Source organism: Thunnus maccoyii, chromosome 23 (assembly GCF_910596095.1).
Source record: "Thunnus maccoyii chromosome 23, fThuMac1.1, whole genome shotgun sequence".
Taxonomy (NCBI): Eukaryota; Metazoa; Chordata; class Actinopteri; order Scombriformes; family Scombridae; genus Thunnus; species Thunnus maccoyii.
Genome location: NC_056555.1, coordinates 6243415 through 6257411, shown reverse-complemented (window position 1 = coordinate 6257411; position 13997 = coordinate 6243415). Strand labels below are relative to the sequence as shown.

The 13997-nt window shown below is 37.7% G+C and overlaps 1 protein-coding gene across 5 annotated transcripts in view; it reads right to left on the bottom strand.

Annotated features, from left to right (window-relative positions):
- Positions 1 to 6147: 6147 nt before the first annotated feature.
- The window catches only part of slc38a4 (solute carrier family 38 member 4), a 64340-nt gene continuing 56490 nt past the window's right edge, over positions 6148 to 13997 (bottom strand). For all 5 annotated transcript variants that reach the window (XM_042403568.1, XM_042403569.1, XM_042403564.1 and 2 more), the window contains exons 14-16: positions 11426 to 11570; positions 10502 to 10599; positions 6148 to 10309 (exon numbers count right to left, since the gene is read on the bottom strand). In XM_042403568.1, the coding sequence (XP_042259502.1) occupies positions 10205 to 10309; positions 10502 to 10599; positions 11426 to 11570 (348 nt within the window). In that variant the 3' untranslated portion in view covers positions 6148 to 10204. The remainder of the gene's footprint in view (positions 10310 to 10501; positions 10600 to 11425; positions 11571 to 13997) is intronic.

Here is a 13997-nt window from a genome sequence, read left to right as displayed (position 1 = left end):
CAGCCTCGCCGAGGAATACGACGGGCCTATAAAAATACTTGCAGCTTTAACTGCTGCTCCGCCTCTCTGACCTGGTATGTAAATAATTCAGTCTCAGTATGGTTCAGCCTATCAGATGATGGAGTTCAACTGCAATCATAACAATTCAAATATAATAACTATTACAAAAACATCATAGTTTGAACTTTTGATTACAGGCTTTCAGTTGCTTTCCTATAATTGCCAACTTGCCAACTTGCCAAGCAGCTTGTTTTTTTACTGTAGGGTCCCACCTGTTTGGTAAGGAAAAGCAGACTAATCCAAAACTATCTGACCCACGTCTGGTTAGTTTGACTTCAAATCTCTGCAGATTGGTGCTCCTGAGGCTTTTTCCCACACAGATAGTAGGTTATTAACGGTGACCGTATTCCTGGAATTTACCCCACTGTACAGAACAGTACAGTTAATCCTCATAAAAAGATGATAGGGTGGGGGGGTGGCAGGGGTGGTGGGGGGAAGGGGGGGAGAGATGGGGGATGGGGTTTGGGGAGAGGAGGGGAGGGGAGGGTGCTGCAGAGCTGCAAAGAGGGGAGAGGAGGGAGGAAAGAGGGAATCTAGTGGGGAGAGAAAGAGGAGAGGAGGGAGAAGAGGAGTCCGGCGGAGAAGAAAGTGACAGAGAACTGGAGAATCATGAAAAATTGAAATGGAAGAAGAAGAGTGAGTGCAGGAGTGAAGGTGGGTCGTAAAAAAGAACAACACGTCTTCATTCAACAAAATACACATCATTTCGTCTAATTTTCGCGGGAAAGTGACGATGGATTGCTTAATTATTTATTTTACACTTAAATTAAGATGTCTGTCTGCATCTTAATGTCTTTATAGCAGTGCAGATGTTATGATTAAGGGGACATTGAGATGCACAAATGAGAGGTGAAATTATCATGATGTGTATTGTGATGTTGAGGATGAGGAAGTAGACGTTAAATTAAATGAAGTGGAGACGACAAGTTAAAACTGGAAATTTAAGACTTTTGAATATACAGAACTGAGAACTGCACTAACCAAGTAAACAAATTCTACAACAACATCAATATAAACTGTAAGTACCATACAGTTTAGACCAGTTCAACAATAATAGAAGGACTGTCATTAATATACTTTAATAGTAGAAGCCTCTACAGTCACTTTTTTTTCTTTAAATCAAAGATCACTTGAGTCAGTTCCACTAGAGTTTCAGTGTTATTGTGATATCAGAGACTTGGTTAAGTGATGATAAAGATGTGGATGTTTAACTGGAGGGAAATGAGGGAGGAGGAGTGGCCTTGTATGTGGATACAGCTCTCAAATGTAAGACTGTAGATAATATGACGACTACTATAAACAATGTGATGGAATGCTTAACTATTGAAATTGAGATGGAAAATCTAGAAATATACTTATAAGCTGTGTATAGAGAGCAGCAGGAACATGTATTGACCAGTTCAAGGATATGATAGCTGGATTATATGATAAATTAAGTAATAAAGTGGTTTTTGTAGGTGGTGATTTTAATATTGATTTGTTAAATTTACATGAACATACAAGGACACCATGTACAGTCTCTATTGCATGATTACAACACCAAGTAGAATTACAAAAGAGAGTACATTAATTAATTGACGACATATTTACAAATTGAAAAAAACTCAGTGGATGGTGGATTGCTCATAAATAATATAAGTGACCGTCTACCTGTTTTGGCAATTTTCCCAAAGTATCTTAAGAGCAAAACTGTTTGTCAGATGATTTGACACAGAACATCAAAGAAAATTGCTGCTTTTAAGATCGACCTGATGAAAGAAAATTGGAAAGAGGATTATAGTGATGATCCTGATAGAGCTTACGATGCATTTCTGACAACATTAACACATCTATATGATAAACACTCCATTAATAAAGTGCAGTGGGAAACAAAAATATCTGGACAAGCCATGGATCACTAAGGGCTACAAAATGCAGGCAAGAAAAAGGAATAAGACATAAAATATAAATTGATATGCTTAATTAGATCTCAAAAGAAAGATTATTCTAGGAAATGACTAGAGGCCAAAGAACATGGAGAGTGCTCAACAGCATAGCAGAATATTATTGTAATAATTATTATTCCATTAAGAACAATAATGATGTCATAGACAATATAAAAGATCTTGTTGATGAATTAAATGATTACTTTGTGATGTTGTTCCAATACTAACAAATGTCACAAGCTATAAGGTTGGTTGGGGAGATATGAGCTTTGAAAATAAAAATTCAATGTTCCTTACAGGAGTTCATGAAAATGACGTCATTGAGATAGTAAATAAATACAAAAGTGATTCTTTATGATACTTATGAAGGATATAATTGAATGAATTGTTAATCTGTTTTTCCAGACAGGCTTTTTTCCCACAAAATGAAAACAGCCAAGTTAATTCCTATTAATAAAAATGGGGATAAACCGGTTTCTCTGCTTCCTCAGTTCTCTGAAATATTAGAAAATTATTTGTTAAAATCTTGACAGTGATTTCATCATATTTCATGGCATTTTAGTTCATTTGACTCTATTTGTGTTTTTATAATGTGATTTGTTTTTATTGCTTTTAGTTTGATTTACTCTCTTTGCATTTTAAATGTGTTCTGTTTTTATTGTAAAGCACTTTGTAACTGTGTTTTGAAAAGTGCTATTTAAATAAAGTTATTATCATTATGATTATTAATATATTTTGCTCTGGAAAAAACATGAAACAATTCCACTGTTAAAATCATGATCAATGATGTTGAAATTGAAAGAGTGTATGAGAACAAATTCTTGGGAGTAATAATAGATCAAAAATGTCTAAATCCGTTACATTATTCTATAAAACTGAAGATCTCTTGAACCAGGACTCACTATATACACCGTATCGTTCTCTTATAGTTCCATACATTACTCACTGTGTGGAGGTATGGAAACATATAAAACCAACACAAACACAATTTTCATCATACAGAAGAGAGTTATGAGAATTATGGATTATTATGAACCAACTAAAGCACTGTTTATCAACTCTCATGCTTTAAAATTCAGTGATGTGGTTGACTTTAAAACTGCACAAATAATGTACAAAGTAAAAAATAACTTCCTAACTGTCTACAAGACGTGTTTAACATCAGAGAGAGTCAGAATGGATTCAGGGGAATATGTATGTTTAAAAGAATAACAAGGGATACGACAAATATAAAGAATAGATGTATAACTGTTAAAGGGGTTAATTTATAGAATAACTGTGACAGGAATTAAAAAAGTGTAGTACACTTTATGAATTTAAAAAATATTCAAAAATAACATAGTTAACAAATATAAAACTGAGGCATGAACATAATGATGAATGAAATGTTTGTTTTGGGATTATTGTTTTGTATTGTTTGTTTTCAGCCACCTTTTCAGTCAATGATGTTTCCTTCATTGTTTGTTTGCTGTAATTTGTTATGATTTATCTGTGTATGTGTGTGTTCCTTTGGAAAGAATAAATTAAAATAAATAAATAAATAAATAAAATTCAGGTGTGTGTGTGTGTGTGTATGTGTGTGTGGTTTGCATACAGTGAGACACATATGGGTTGAAGACTCTCTGCATCCTTTGTTATGGTTTGCTTTAGCATCACTATGTGGCTGATGAATGTCATTTTTAAATTATTTAATCAATCATGCATCAAAACCCTCCTATCTGCTACTGCAAACAGGATAAATACTAACAACACAGCGGACTCCTGGGAAATGAGAGTGAGATTGAAGGTCACAGCTCACCAACTGTATTTACATGCTTACTGGAGATCTCATTTCTGTGTTGAATTGGTGCGCACAATTCTATAAATACGTTAGAAAGAGCGACGGAGAAATCAAACATTTTTGCAAAACATTGCAAGTTGAAAGACAGATGCAGTGAGGAAAGGAGAGAGGGACAGACAGGAAGGAAGAAGATGGAAGTAGAATGTGTCAAAAGATGTCCTGATCGTGTTGGAGAGCACTGACGGCACGGCGAGGTGAAGGGAGGATACAGCAGGTTATCATCCAGAGGTCGAAGCTCACAAGTGTTGTGTAACCAGATTTACAACAAAACCGTGTGGCAGAATGTGACCTGCATCCTCATCTGGTGATGCTGCTCAGTCCCTCTGTGTGTGTGTCTCTCTCTCTCTCCTTTGCAAACACACACACACACACACATATGTCAATAACACCATCACACCTACAGCTGCAGCCATAACAAACAGCTGCTCCATGTCCATCTTTAGCATCGGTTCCACAATATGCATCTTTCATCTAAGTGGAAAGTAGAAACGTTTTTTTGTGTTCTTACTAGTTGAATAAATATCTTTTCTTTTTCATTTGCTAGTAAATTGTTCATTTAATTCAAAATACAGCAGATGGTTAAACAGTTTGATGTGAGGTGGTTACTGTAACTGAAAACTATCCTCAAGAAACTGACACATTTCATTCTAGTTAACAAAAGAAGGAAACATGTTTTAGTTGGATCATATTCCAATTCTGTATCAACAATAAACACACTATTGACACGGAAGAATCCGTACTAATAGCCTCTTCATTTGAAAATATGTAACACTGGACGAATGTATGGGAGTAAAAAAAAGAAGCTATATTTCCCTTTTGAAAGAGTGTAGTCAAAGTAATAATCTACTTAAAATACTAAAGTAAAGAACTAATACTCTTACTTAAAATTGTACTTAAAGACCCCCTTTTGACATGTACTAACACATATGAAAATACTCTGCTTTATTATGTTAAAATCCTTAAAATGACATTTACATTTACTTCTCCCTCATTTAAAATTCCAGAATCTATGAATATGCAGATATACTTCATTTCAGAAGTTGAACTGTTGGACACAAGACATCTCCTACCTCACTGTAAAGTCCATTCTCAGTGTATGAGCACTGGAGGCTTCAAGTTTCCACATCACACTTGTATAAGCTGCATATTGGCTTCCAAACTATTTGTGATGTCACAAATCATGCTCATGGGCCGCCCCTTAAATCGGATTTTCAGTGAGCACAGCTTTGTAGTTATAAACTCTGCACATACATCATCCACCTGTAGGAAGAAGAAGTGCTGGATGTATCTTACCCCTTTGGAAACATAAGAGGGCTCAGCTCAAACATGAAAAAATGTTCTTAAATATTAATTTACTGAACAAAACAACAAGGTATCAACACACTTTTGCACCAGGCACTGCTAACACTTGGGTTATATTGGAAATCAATGACGACTGACCCATTTTGTCATGTAGCTTGGAGGACTTCATTTCTATATACCTTGGTAGTTTATTTAAAGTGTATTCAAGAAACATTACCATGCATCCTAAAGATGCTGGAAATCATAAATTCTACTCACTCAATAGGAAAAACATAATATTACATAATATTTCTCTCAGACATTTCTGAAGCTCAGATGGTAAGACCTTTTATTATTTTAATTCATTTGTGAATCAATTTTTAATTTCATGTATTTGCTGTAAGATTACTTGATCTATTAAGTCTCCTTAATGCTTTTCCAATTAAATATTTCTTTATAACTATTTGCAAAGACCTTTATGTCCTCCATATGTTGTGTGTGTGTGTTTTATAAATCATAAATACTCTACTATGCAGACACAACCACAAAGCACCCAGTTACACACATTAAGAGTCCAACAGCTACATTTATCTGACTGTGTTTTTGTTGATAAATGGAAAAGTTACTTAACTCCCCATTTCCCCCACCCTTCATTTTGACCGTCTGGGAACATTACAAGCTGGTGTTACATGTCAGCAGTAGATGCTAGCTAGACAGAAACAGAAGGATCTATTTTATTTCTAGAGGCCTAATACCATCTGATGGTTATGCCAGAAATATGGCTTTGGTCATTACATCCCGAGACGCCAGTTTGGACAGAGACATGTTATGTAAGCCCTTTTTTCAGTGTTTGAACATAGAAACTCATACATTTTACATTTGAAATTGGACTTACATAATAGCTACACAGCTACATCTTGGTATAGTTCAGTATATGAACTCAAAATACAATATATGAACCCAATAAAACTTATAGATTCATATCATCCATACCAGTGGATGAGAATTTATAAGGATTTACAAAAAACACAGACTTTTTCATTTCACATTTTTATTGTTCATCATAATGAAACAGCTTCACTGATACAAAAAACATCCCCTTTGTTTGGGTAAAATTACAAATCTGTATGTTCAGCCTGATCCACAGGAAGAAAAGACACTGAACAGCAGAAACTTTGAGCCAGTGCTTCTCCGCGGCTGAGGGTCCATAGAAAAATAAGGCAGGTGGTTGTGTACAACTCCTTTCTAAACACTGTCAACATTGGCTGGGGACTGCTCTACTCTTACAAGTCCACAAAATGACTGCTAAACTTAGCCAGAATGATATAAGACAGTATTGTACAGCTTGGCTCAATCATGCAAAAGTGAAGAGATTTAAAGAAGTTATCTGAAAGTGAGAAGAGAAATTCTGCCAGACCGAATACCTGAGATACTAACAAGGGTCGAGGTGTGGTGTTGGGAGACTTTCTTTGTAAGATGAGCCTTTAAAAAGATGAAACCCAACCTGAGGAAGAGACAAAGCTCCTCCATGGACTGCCGATGAGCAGAATAAACCACTGATGGCAGGAGGCTAATCAAGTTGCAGCCAAACATTCGTAAAAAATAAATTTAGAGAGAGTGAGCCGGATTTTCAAACAATCCATTTTTGAACATTCATAGTGAGTACTGAACGGGCCGTGTGGACCCTTCGGTCATGAAGCTTGCTAACTTTATGAGGCCCGTGGAAAGCTTCGGTTCAAGTAACGTCATGGAAGTAAAACCTCACCAAAACTGGTTTTGAAAAAGTTTTTCTATGACAGTAGTGATATACATGAGTAGCCACAGTAAGGTAAGAACTACGATTGTCCAGGTAGAGCTTCAGAACCAGTGAACATGGAAGGTTCTTGTGCATTTTGTTATACCGTGGTAATATTTCACTAAAGATATACAGCTACATGTTAGCATACGTGCCATGTGATAAATAGCAGAGGAAGAGCCATGAGCTCTTGTAACAGATTTATCATATGTTCTGTCCTGTAAGAACTTTCCTGTAGTGTGCTTATGAAACGTATCAGATGATTTTGTCTTCTGTAAAGTGTTACAGCACCGTTTTTGAAAAACAGGTTTCTACATCAATACTGCTTACTTGTGGCGCTAATTTCAACCCAGTGTTGGTAAGCAGGAGCCAATAAGCTACAGAAACATGTTGCCTTGTTTCTGAAATTTCTGGGAAAACCATGTTTTTGAAGTAGGCCGTTGAGTTATTCATCCTGACATGACAAGTTAACATTAAAACATGAAAATGGATATATAGAGATCAAATTTTCTACAAATATACAAGCTTCAATAAAAGAAAAAAAAAAACTACTGTCATAAGCAAGAAAAAAAAGATCTAATACATGTTATACATATTTATATATATACTAAAACAAACAAATGGATTGCAGAAGACTTGTAAGGCAGAATCCCCCAACAACCCATTCACAGACAATGAGTGTCAGTGTACCATAAAATAAAGATTATTTACAGAGCATATACAATTGTCCAAAAAGACCATGTTTGTAATCCAAAAACATGCACATAATACACTATTTCATTTGAAATATCTATTTGCTTCATGTACATAGATCCGCAAAGGATCTATAAATGTTGTCCACTTTGGCTGGATGTGTTCGTGACACGCAACGACATTGGAGAAGAGGTGAAATGAGACAAATCGTTTTTTTTGATGTTGCCGTCAATGAGTCTATCAAAGGCACCAGTATAAGAAGCCAATTATGGGGAAAACTCAAAAGGCACCATGTAAAGGAATAACCCTTGTGTATCAGCGGGGACGTTACAATTTTTATCTGATTATACATTTAGATAAAAGTATCACTAAATTTTAAGATGTGTCCAATGATTTTAAAATTTACAAATATTTGATAATCAATCCACTAAGATTAATGACTCAACCTTGATCTTGTCAACATAATCAGATGAAGTGACACATGTGGCTAACTTAAAAACACAGTAAAACAAAGTGGTGTTATCTAAGCAAAATGTTCACATAAAAAAATCAACTTTGACTATTTAATGGCAGATATTAAATTCCGCTTTTGAGTGAGACATCAAGTATGTTTTTGACATCACTATTTCACTGTGCTCTTACACTTTAAACATGGGTCACATCCTCTGCAAGATATAAATAGTAAATACTGTAGCTAGTTCCTGTATGTTTGATACTGTTTACTATCCAGCTTCTTCCAAATCACCACTCTTTAAAGAAATACTTTGACATTTTGGGCCACTCTCATGTTTGTACTCTAAAGATGAAGCTAGTACCTAGCTTAGCTAGTAGCTTAGCTTGACATGAAGACTAGGAGCAGGGGGAAACAGCTAGCTTGGCTCTGTCTAAAGGTTAAAATCCACCAACCAACACATCTAAATCTCATTAATTAACATTTTGTATCTTGTTTGTTTAGTTTGTATACACACCAAAATGTAAACCTCTGAGTTGTGGTTTTATGAGGAGTTAGAGCTGTTAACCCCAGCTTCCTTTCTTTCTGCTAAGCTAACCGCCGGCTGGCGGTGGCTACATATTTAGCATACAGACACAAGACTGGTGTCAGTTTTCTTATTTAACTCTAAACATGCACATTCCTTAAACTGAATAGTACACAATCATGTTAAAAATAAGGCCTTTCATAAATTACATTTGAATGAAATTTTAAGATACAAAGTTTTCATTCAACCTTAATAAGGATATGGCACGAGTTTGAAACTATTTTACAACAATCTTTGCATCCTGAATGTACATACATATGGATACTTGACGTTTCACGTTTGGTTCTATTATTTGAATTTCATTCATTTTTTGTCCAATTGTATATTTGTATTTGTATATTTGTGTGTTTTTGTTTTATACGTGTTTTTTCAGGAATTATTTATAAAAATAACATATGGTTTATAGCTAGTTGTCCAGCCCTACATCAAGTGCCTAATAAATTATTCCAGCATGTGTACAAACTGTGTCTAGGAAATGATTGTGTAACTTCATACAACCTGAATGGCAAAAAGCCTGAGGCCAAGTAAGATATTATGTACAACACTAATTTTTTCAGTAGAGACACTTAATTATGTACATTCATATCTTGCATGTTAAGATCCTTCTGTGACAGTAACACTGAAAGCATCTCCTTATTACATGCTTCGTGCACACAGCCAGGATGAAAACATCTTTTGGCCAGTGAGGAAGATCCTTGATAGTGTGGAGCTGGAAAGCTCTAGCATGAACCCGATTAGCTAAAACTGTATGTGCTTGCAGACTTTGGCAATGCTTCTGATTGTTAACATATAGCAGAGCAGCAAATTAAACCAAAACGTCTATCTACATGATTGAATAAAGTTGCTAATTAATTGTTGCTTTGAGATGAGATTGAGATTCATTTTAGGAATTTTTCATGGGCTCTCGATGTGTTTTTAATATATTTCTATGTGTGTGTGTGTGTGTGTGTGTGTGTGTGTGTGTGTGTGTGTGTGTGTATTAGTTCTGCACACAAAGTGAAACGTAATGCTAGAAGTGCTCCTTGTTTCATGGAGGGCGACAGATTCCACCTCCAAATGTCTTCTTCAAGTGCACAGAGGACTGAGGGACTTGCATCGTCTTTCCAGCTGCAAATGGCAGTTCACAGATCTGCTTCAGTTGAGGGCTGCACAATATGTGTTTGTTCTGTCTCTTCATAGCTGGAAATAATAATGATGATGACCATGATGATGATTTCAGGCTGTCTTGGTGGCACGTTAAACCACAGTCTGTTTCCCCCTCTCCGGGTTTTAATTCTCTTGTTGTGTTGTGTCACATCCAGAACTTTACAGCAACAAAGAAAAACAGAAAAAGACAAAAATAAAAATAAAAACCGAGCTAAATAGTTTCCCTCCAGCAATATTTTCTGGGGGAAAACTGAAGATGTCTTAACCCGGTGCAGCACATCATGTTGATACAGTATGTTGAGGTTTTGTGATTTGATGAAGGGAAGGGAACATCTGAGGCGAACCAGAAGAGACATGGTGGGGTGGGGGTTGAGGGGAAGGTTTGCTGCACTCTTAATTGTGAACCTAAACAGGGAAAAAGAGGGGCTTAGTGACCATCGCTGGAGCCCGGGGGGTTGTGGATCCAGTCGAGGACGATGAGTGACAAGCTGCCAATCATGAAGACGATTCCCACGATCAGGAAGACGGCCGCCTGAAGAGAGAGAGACAGAACACGAGGGGATTAAATGTAGCAGAATGTGTGATGATGCACAGCAGGGATCTGTTGAAATTTCTGACGAGTCACGTTTTGGAAATGCTATCCGCCCCTCAGGGGGGGAAAGACTGAGAAAACTGATACAGTGAGAAAGCTTTTGATAAAGTGTGTGTGTTCCTTTAGACTTACCCCAATCTTTTGCGGGGAGCGGAATGGCACTGACTTTACCAGGCGGAGGTAAAAGGCAGCAGGTAGGATGAAGATTAGCATGGTGGCTGCAGAGGAACCTGCAACGAAAAAAGGGGGAAGTTAACAAGGACTTAAGGTACTCCGACCTCAGGAAGGAACTTGTATTTATGTATGAATTTAATGTTTATGAAGCTTCTTACATATTGTAATGCTTTGACAGTTGCGGTTTGATAAATTAAACATTAGAAATATTCAAAATGCAGAAAATAGCACCACTTTTTAATATAGCCTATGGGCTTTCTGTGTATAGGCATATAACCGAGTTGGTTATGTATGTAGCAATATGATGCTAACATTAATAAAAAGCTTAAATCTCATAGTAGTATTAAGCATAAATCCCTTTAATTCCCTTTAATCAATTCTATTACACTGTCCAAAAAAAGGACAACACTTACTACTTTCATGGTGAGATGAAAAGCTGCTATCCTTTTCCCTTTTTGATTTTCCAATATAATATTTTTTTTCTGCGAAAAGGCTGCAGCGTAATATCATGACAGAGACATGTCCAAATATTTATACTGTTAGCGTTGAGTGTGTTAGCACCGGGAATGTGAGTGTTTAGATCCAGTGGTCACAAACGGCTCACGCGACTGCACAGCTGACACGATCCGACACTCTAAGCTTCTGCAACGTCTTTGCTTAATAAACGACCCCTGAACTGAAGGCGCTAATCAGGCCTCAACTGCCACTCTCCCTGTTACATTAACTCATATTTGTCCACATGGTTGATAGGTTTATGTTGTGGAGTGCCTCATGGTGTGTGTTTTTATTGTCTGTCAACCAAATCTCCCTCACCACATTGTGACATTTTGAATTTGATCTGAAAAAAAAAGAAAGAAGAAAGAATTGTGAGCAAGGACTCACCGATGAAGCCGAAGATGTCTCTGATGGTGGGGACGAAGATAACCAGCATGTTGTTGAAGGCCAGGATGGCAGCGGCGATCAGCATGTGACGAGTCCAGCTGAACTCTCGTTTGCTGAACAGCAACGTGGTGATGGAGGAACGGATCTGGGAAAAACACAAAGCATTGACATTTTAGTCTTTGGCTTGATCACACCAGAATCAGACAAATCATTAACATCATAACAAAGTTGTAGAAAGTTCACAATAAACTGACTGAGAACGGGGGAACGTGACACACATGCTTTTTTCATAAACTTCAGACTTTACGTCTCAATTTAATTTATTAAAATAAAAATAATGTTGCATTATAATCAAACATGTGTCACTCTTGTTTCTCTGTTTCCGCCAAAGAAATGAATTGTTAACAACAGTCTGCACGTCTGTTAGCCTTTGCCTGAAGCTGATTCCCATACTTGGCCACTGACTGAAGTGTGTCAAGTACTACAAATGCAAGTATGTGTTTGAGAAACTGTGTGTGTGTGTGTGTGTGTGTGTGAGAGTGTGAGGGAGGGAAACGGAGAGATCCAGGAGCGCACAGATCCCAGCTAAGACGCCTGGTGCTGCTGAACCACAGGCAGCCTGTTCAAGCCTCCAGTGGGTGAAAGGTCGCGAGTATCAGGTGAAACCTGAGGCACCGTCAGCTCGACGGCCACGGGGGAAAAGGTTACAATGGGCGGTGCTTATGGCGCCCATTCAAAAAGGCAGGGGATTATCTCCCACAGTGCAATGGAACCATGGGATTGCATCAGCCGGTAGTGAGAGGAGGGCGGGCTGGCCTGCAGGGGGGGAAGTGTGTCTTTATATGAAGCTGCTATTGTCACCTGCAGTTGACTGTTTTCATGACAGCTTGCCTTCCTTCCTCTTTTTTTTCTACAGATGAAGGCCACCAGTTTAATAACAGTTGTGGCAGACACTTCAGGCTGTGTAGTAGTGCAAGAACAGTTTCAGGGAAAGTATCTTTACTTCTTTATTTAGTTGACCTGAAAAGGACGAAGCATGTGCAATCTTTTCCTTTTTAAGAGGCACTGCTGGCAGCACACCACATGCTTCCTCTGTATCCTTTCAAGTCGGACTTAAGCACAAGATTTATATCCACTTAGCATGGTACAGTGGAAAAAAAATCACATTAACTGGATTTTCTGCACTGTCAGATCGAACCAAGTGACCTCCATCATGACTGTCAGGCAGCACCGGGATGACGCCTGCACTTCACTGTCTACTGCCAAAAAAGTGTCATCCCGTAAGCCAAAACTAATTTTTTATCTGAGATAATGACAATAATTTAAGTGCATCCCTCCTAAAATTCTACAACCATGGCCCTACCCCTCCCTCCCTCCCACCAGCTGTTGCATAATTAGGCCAGCTTGGAAAACTAGAGCCTGGACGGGGCATTTCTCTCCAAGGCTCCAAACTATTCAGCACCCGACTGTTACCTGGCGTAAAGCCTTTGGAGTTCACCGTGTGATATTTGCACACTCTTTACTCCTACTCTTTACCTGTCAGAGTCCCCCCCCCCCCCACGCACATATGTACACACACAGAGTATGTAGGCAGCCGGATTGGCCCGGCCACATCTAGGTTCAGCAAGTTAACACCACACCAGCCACTTCTCAGATCTCAGCTACATGATCTACTTCTGCAAAATCAGTATGAATTGTAGAAGTATATAAATACAACCCACTTGCATGGCACAAAGTACAGCCCAGATGCTGAACTGAAACTACGCAGGGAGGTAAAAGTCCCATTTCCAAGTAAAAATATCAACAGGAAATTTTGTTTGATCACACAAGCACTGAAGCATTACTTGAAACTAGACAGCCAAACTGCTTCTTAACACTTCAGATCAGTGTTTCTTTACTGCAACCAAAACAAACCCATGAGCAACACAGAGCCCAAACATGATGCAACGAATGCAGACATGAGCGCTCTAGTGGCGACACTGGCTCTCTGCGGCATTTAAACGCCACATCAAGCACACGGACTGTGCCAGTTTTCTGAACGTTTATCTATAAAACTTCCCTCTGTACTTGACAAAGAGCTGACTTGGTACTTTTCCTAATGTAATAAAGTTGAAATTGTGATACCGCTTCATAAATATGCTATAAACCTTTAATAAGAACAACTTATTTGGTTGCCAGGTTGTGAAATATCTCTCTAGCTGGTTTCTTCCTCTTCCAGCATGACACTTGCATTCAGTTTGCAGCTCTTTAATTCATCAGGAGAATCACTCAGAAAGCCTGTTTGACCTTTGACCTTCTGGAAAAGAGCTGCAGTGCATCTGGAGTAAAATGAATTAACTATTTATTTGTTATATGCTTGATAGATGGAAAGTAAGAGACCCTTCATGAATGACTTAAATAACATTTGATGATTTATTAAAAAGTTGGACCCATCAACTTTTATTGATTGGGAGCAGAAACAACAGCAAAAAGGGATTTTTCATAACCTGGCAACCCAAACATGGTTCTTCTTAATGGTTTATAACAAATCAATAAAACATCAGTTAACCATTAATAAAGTCATTAGTTACAA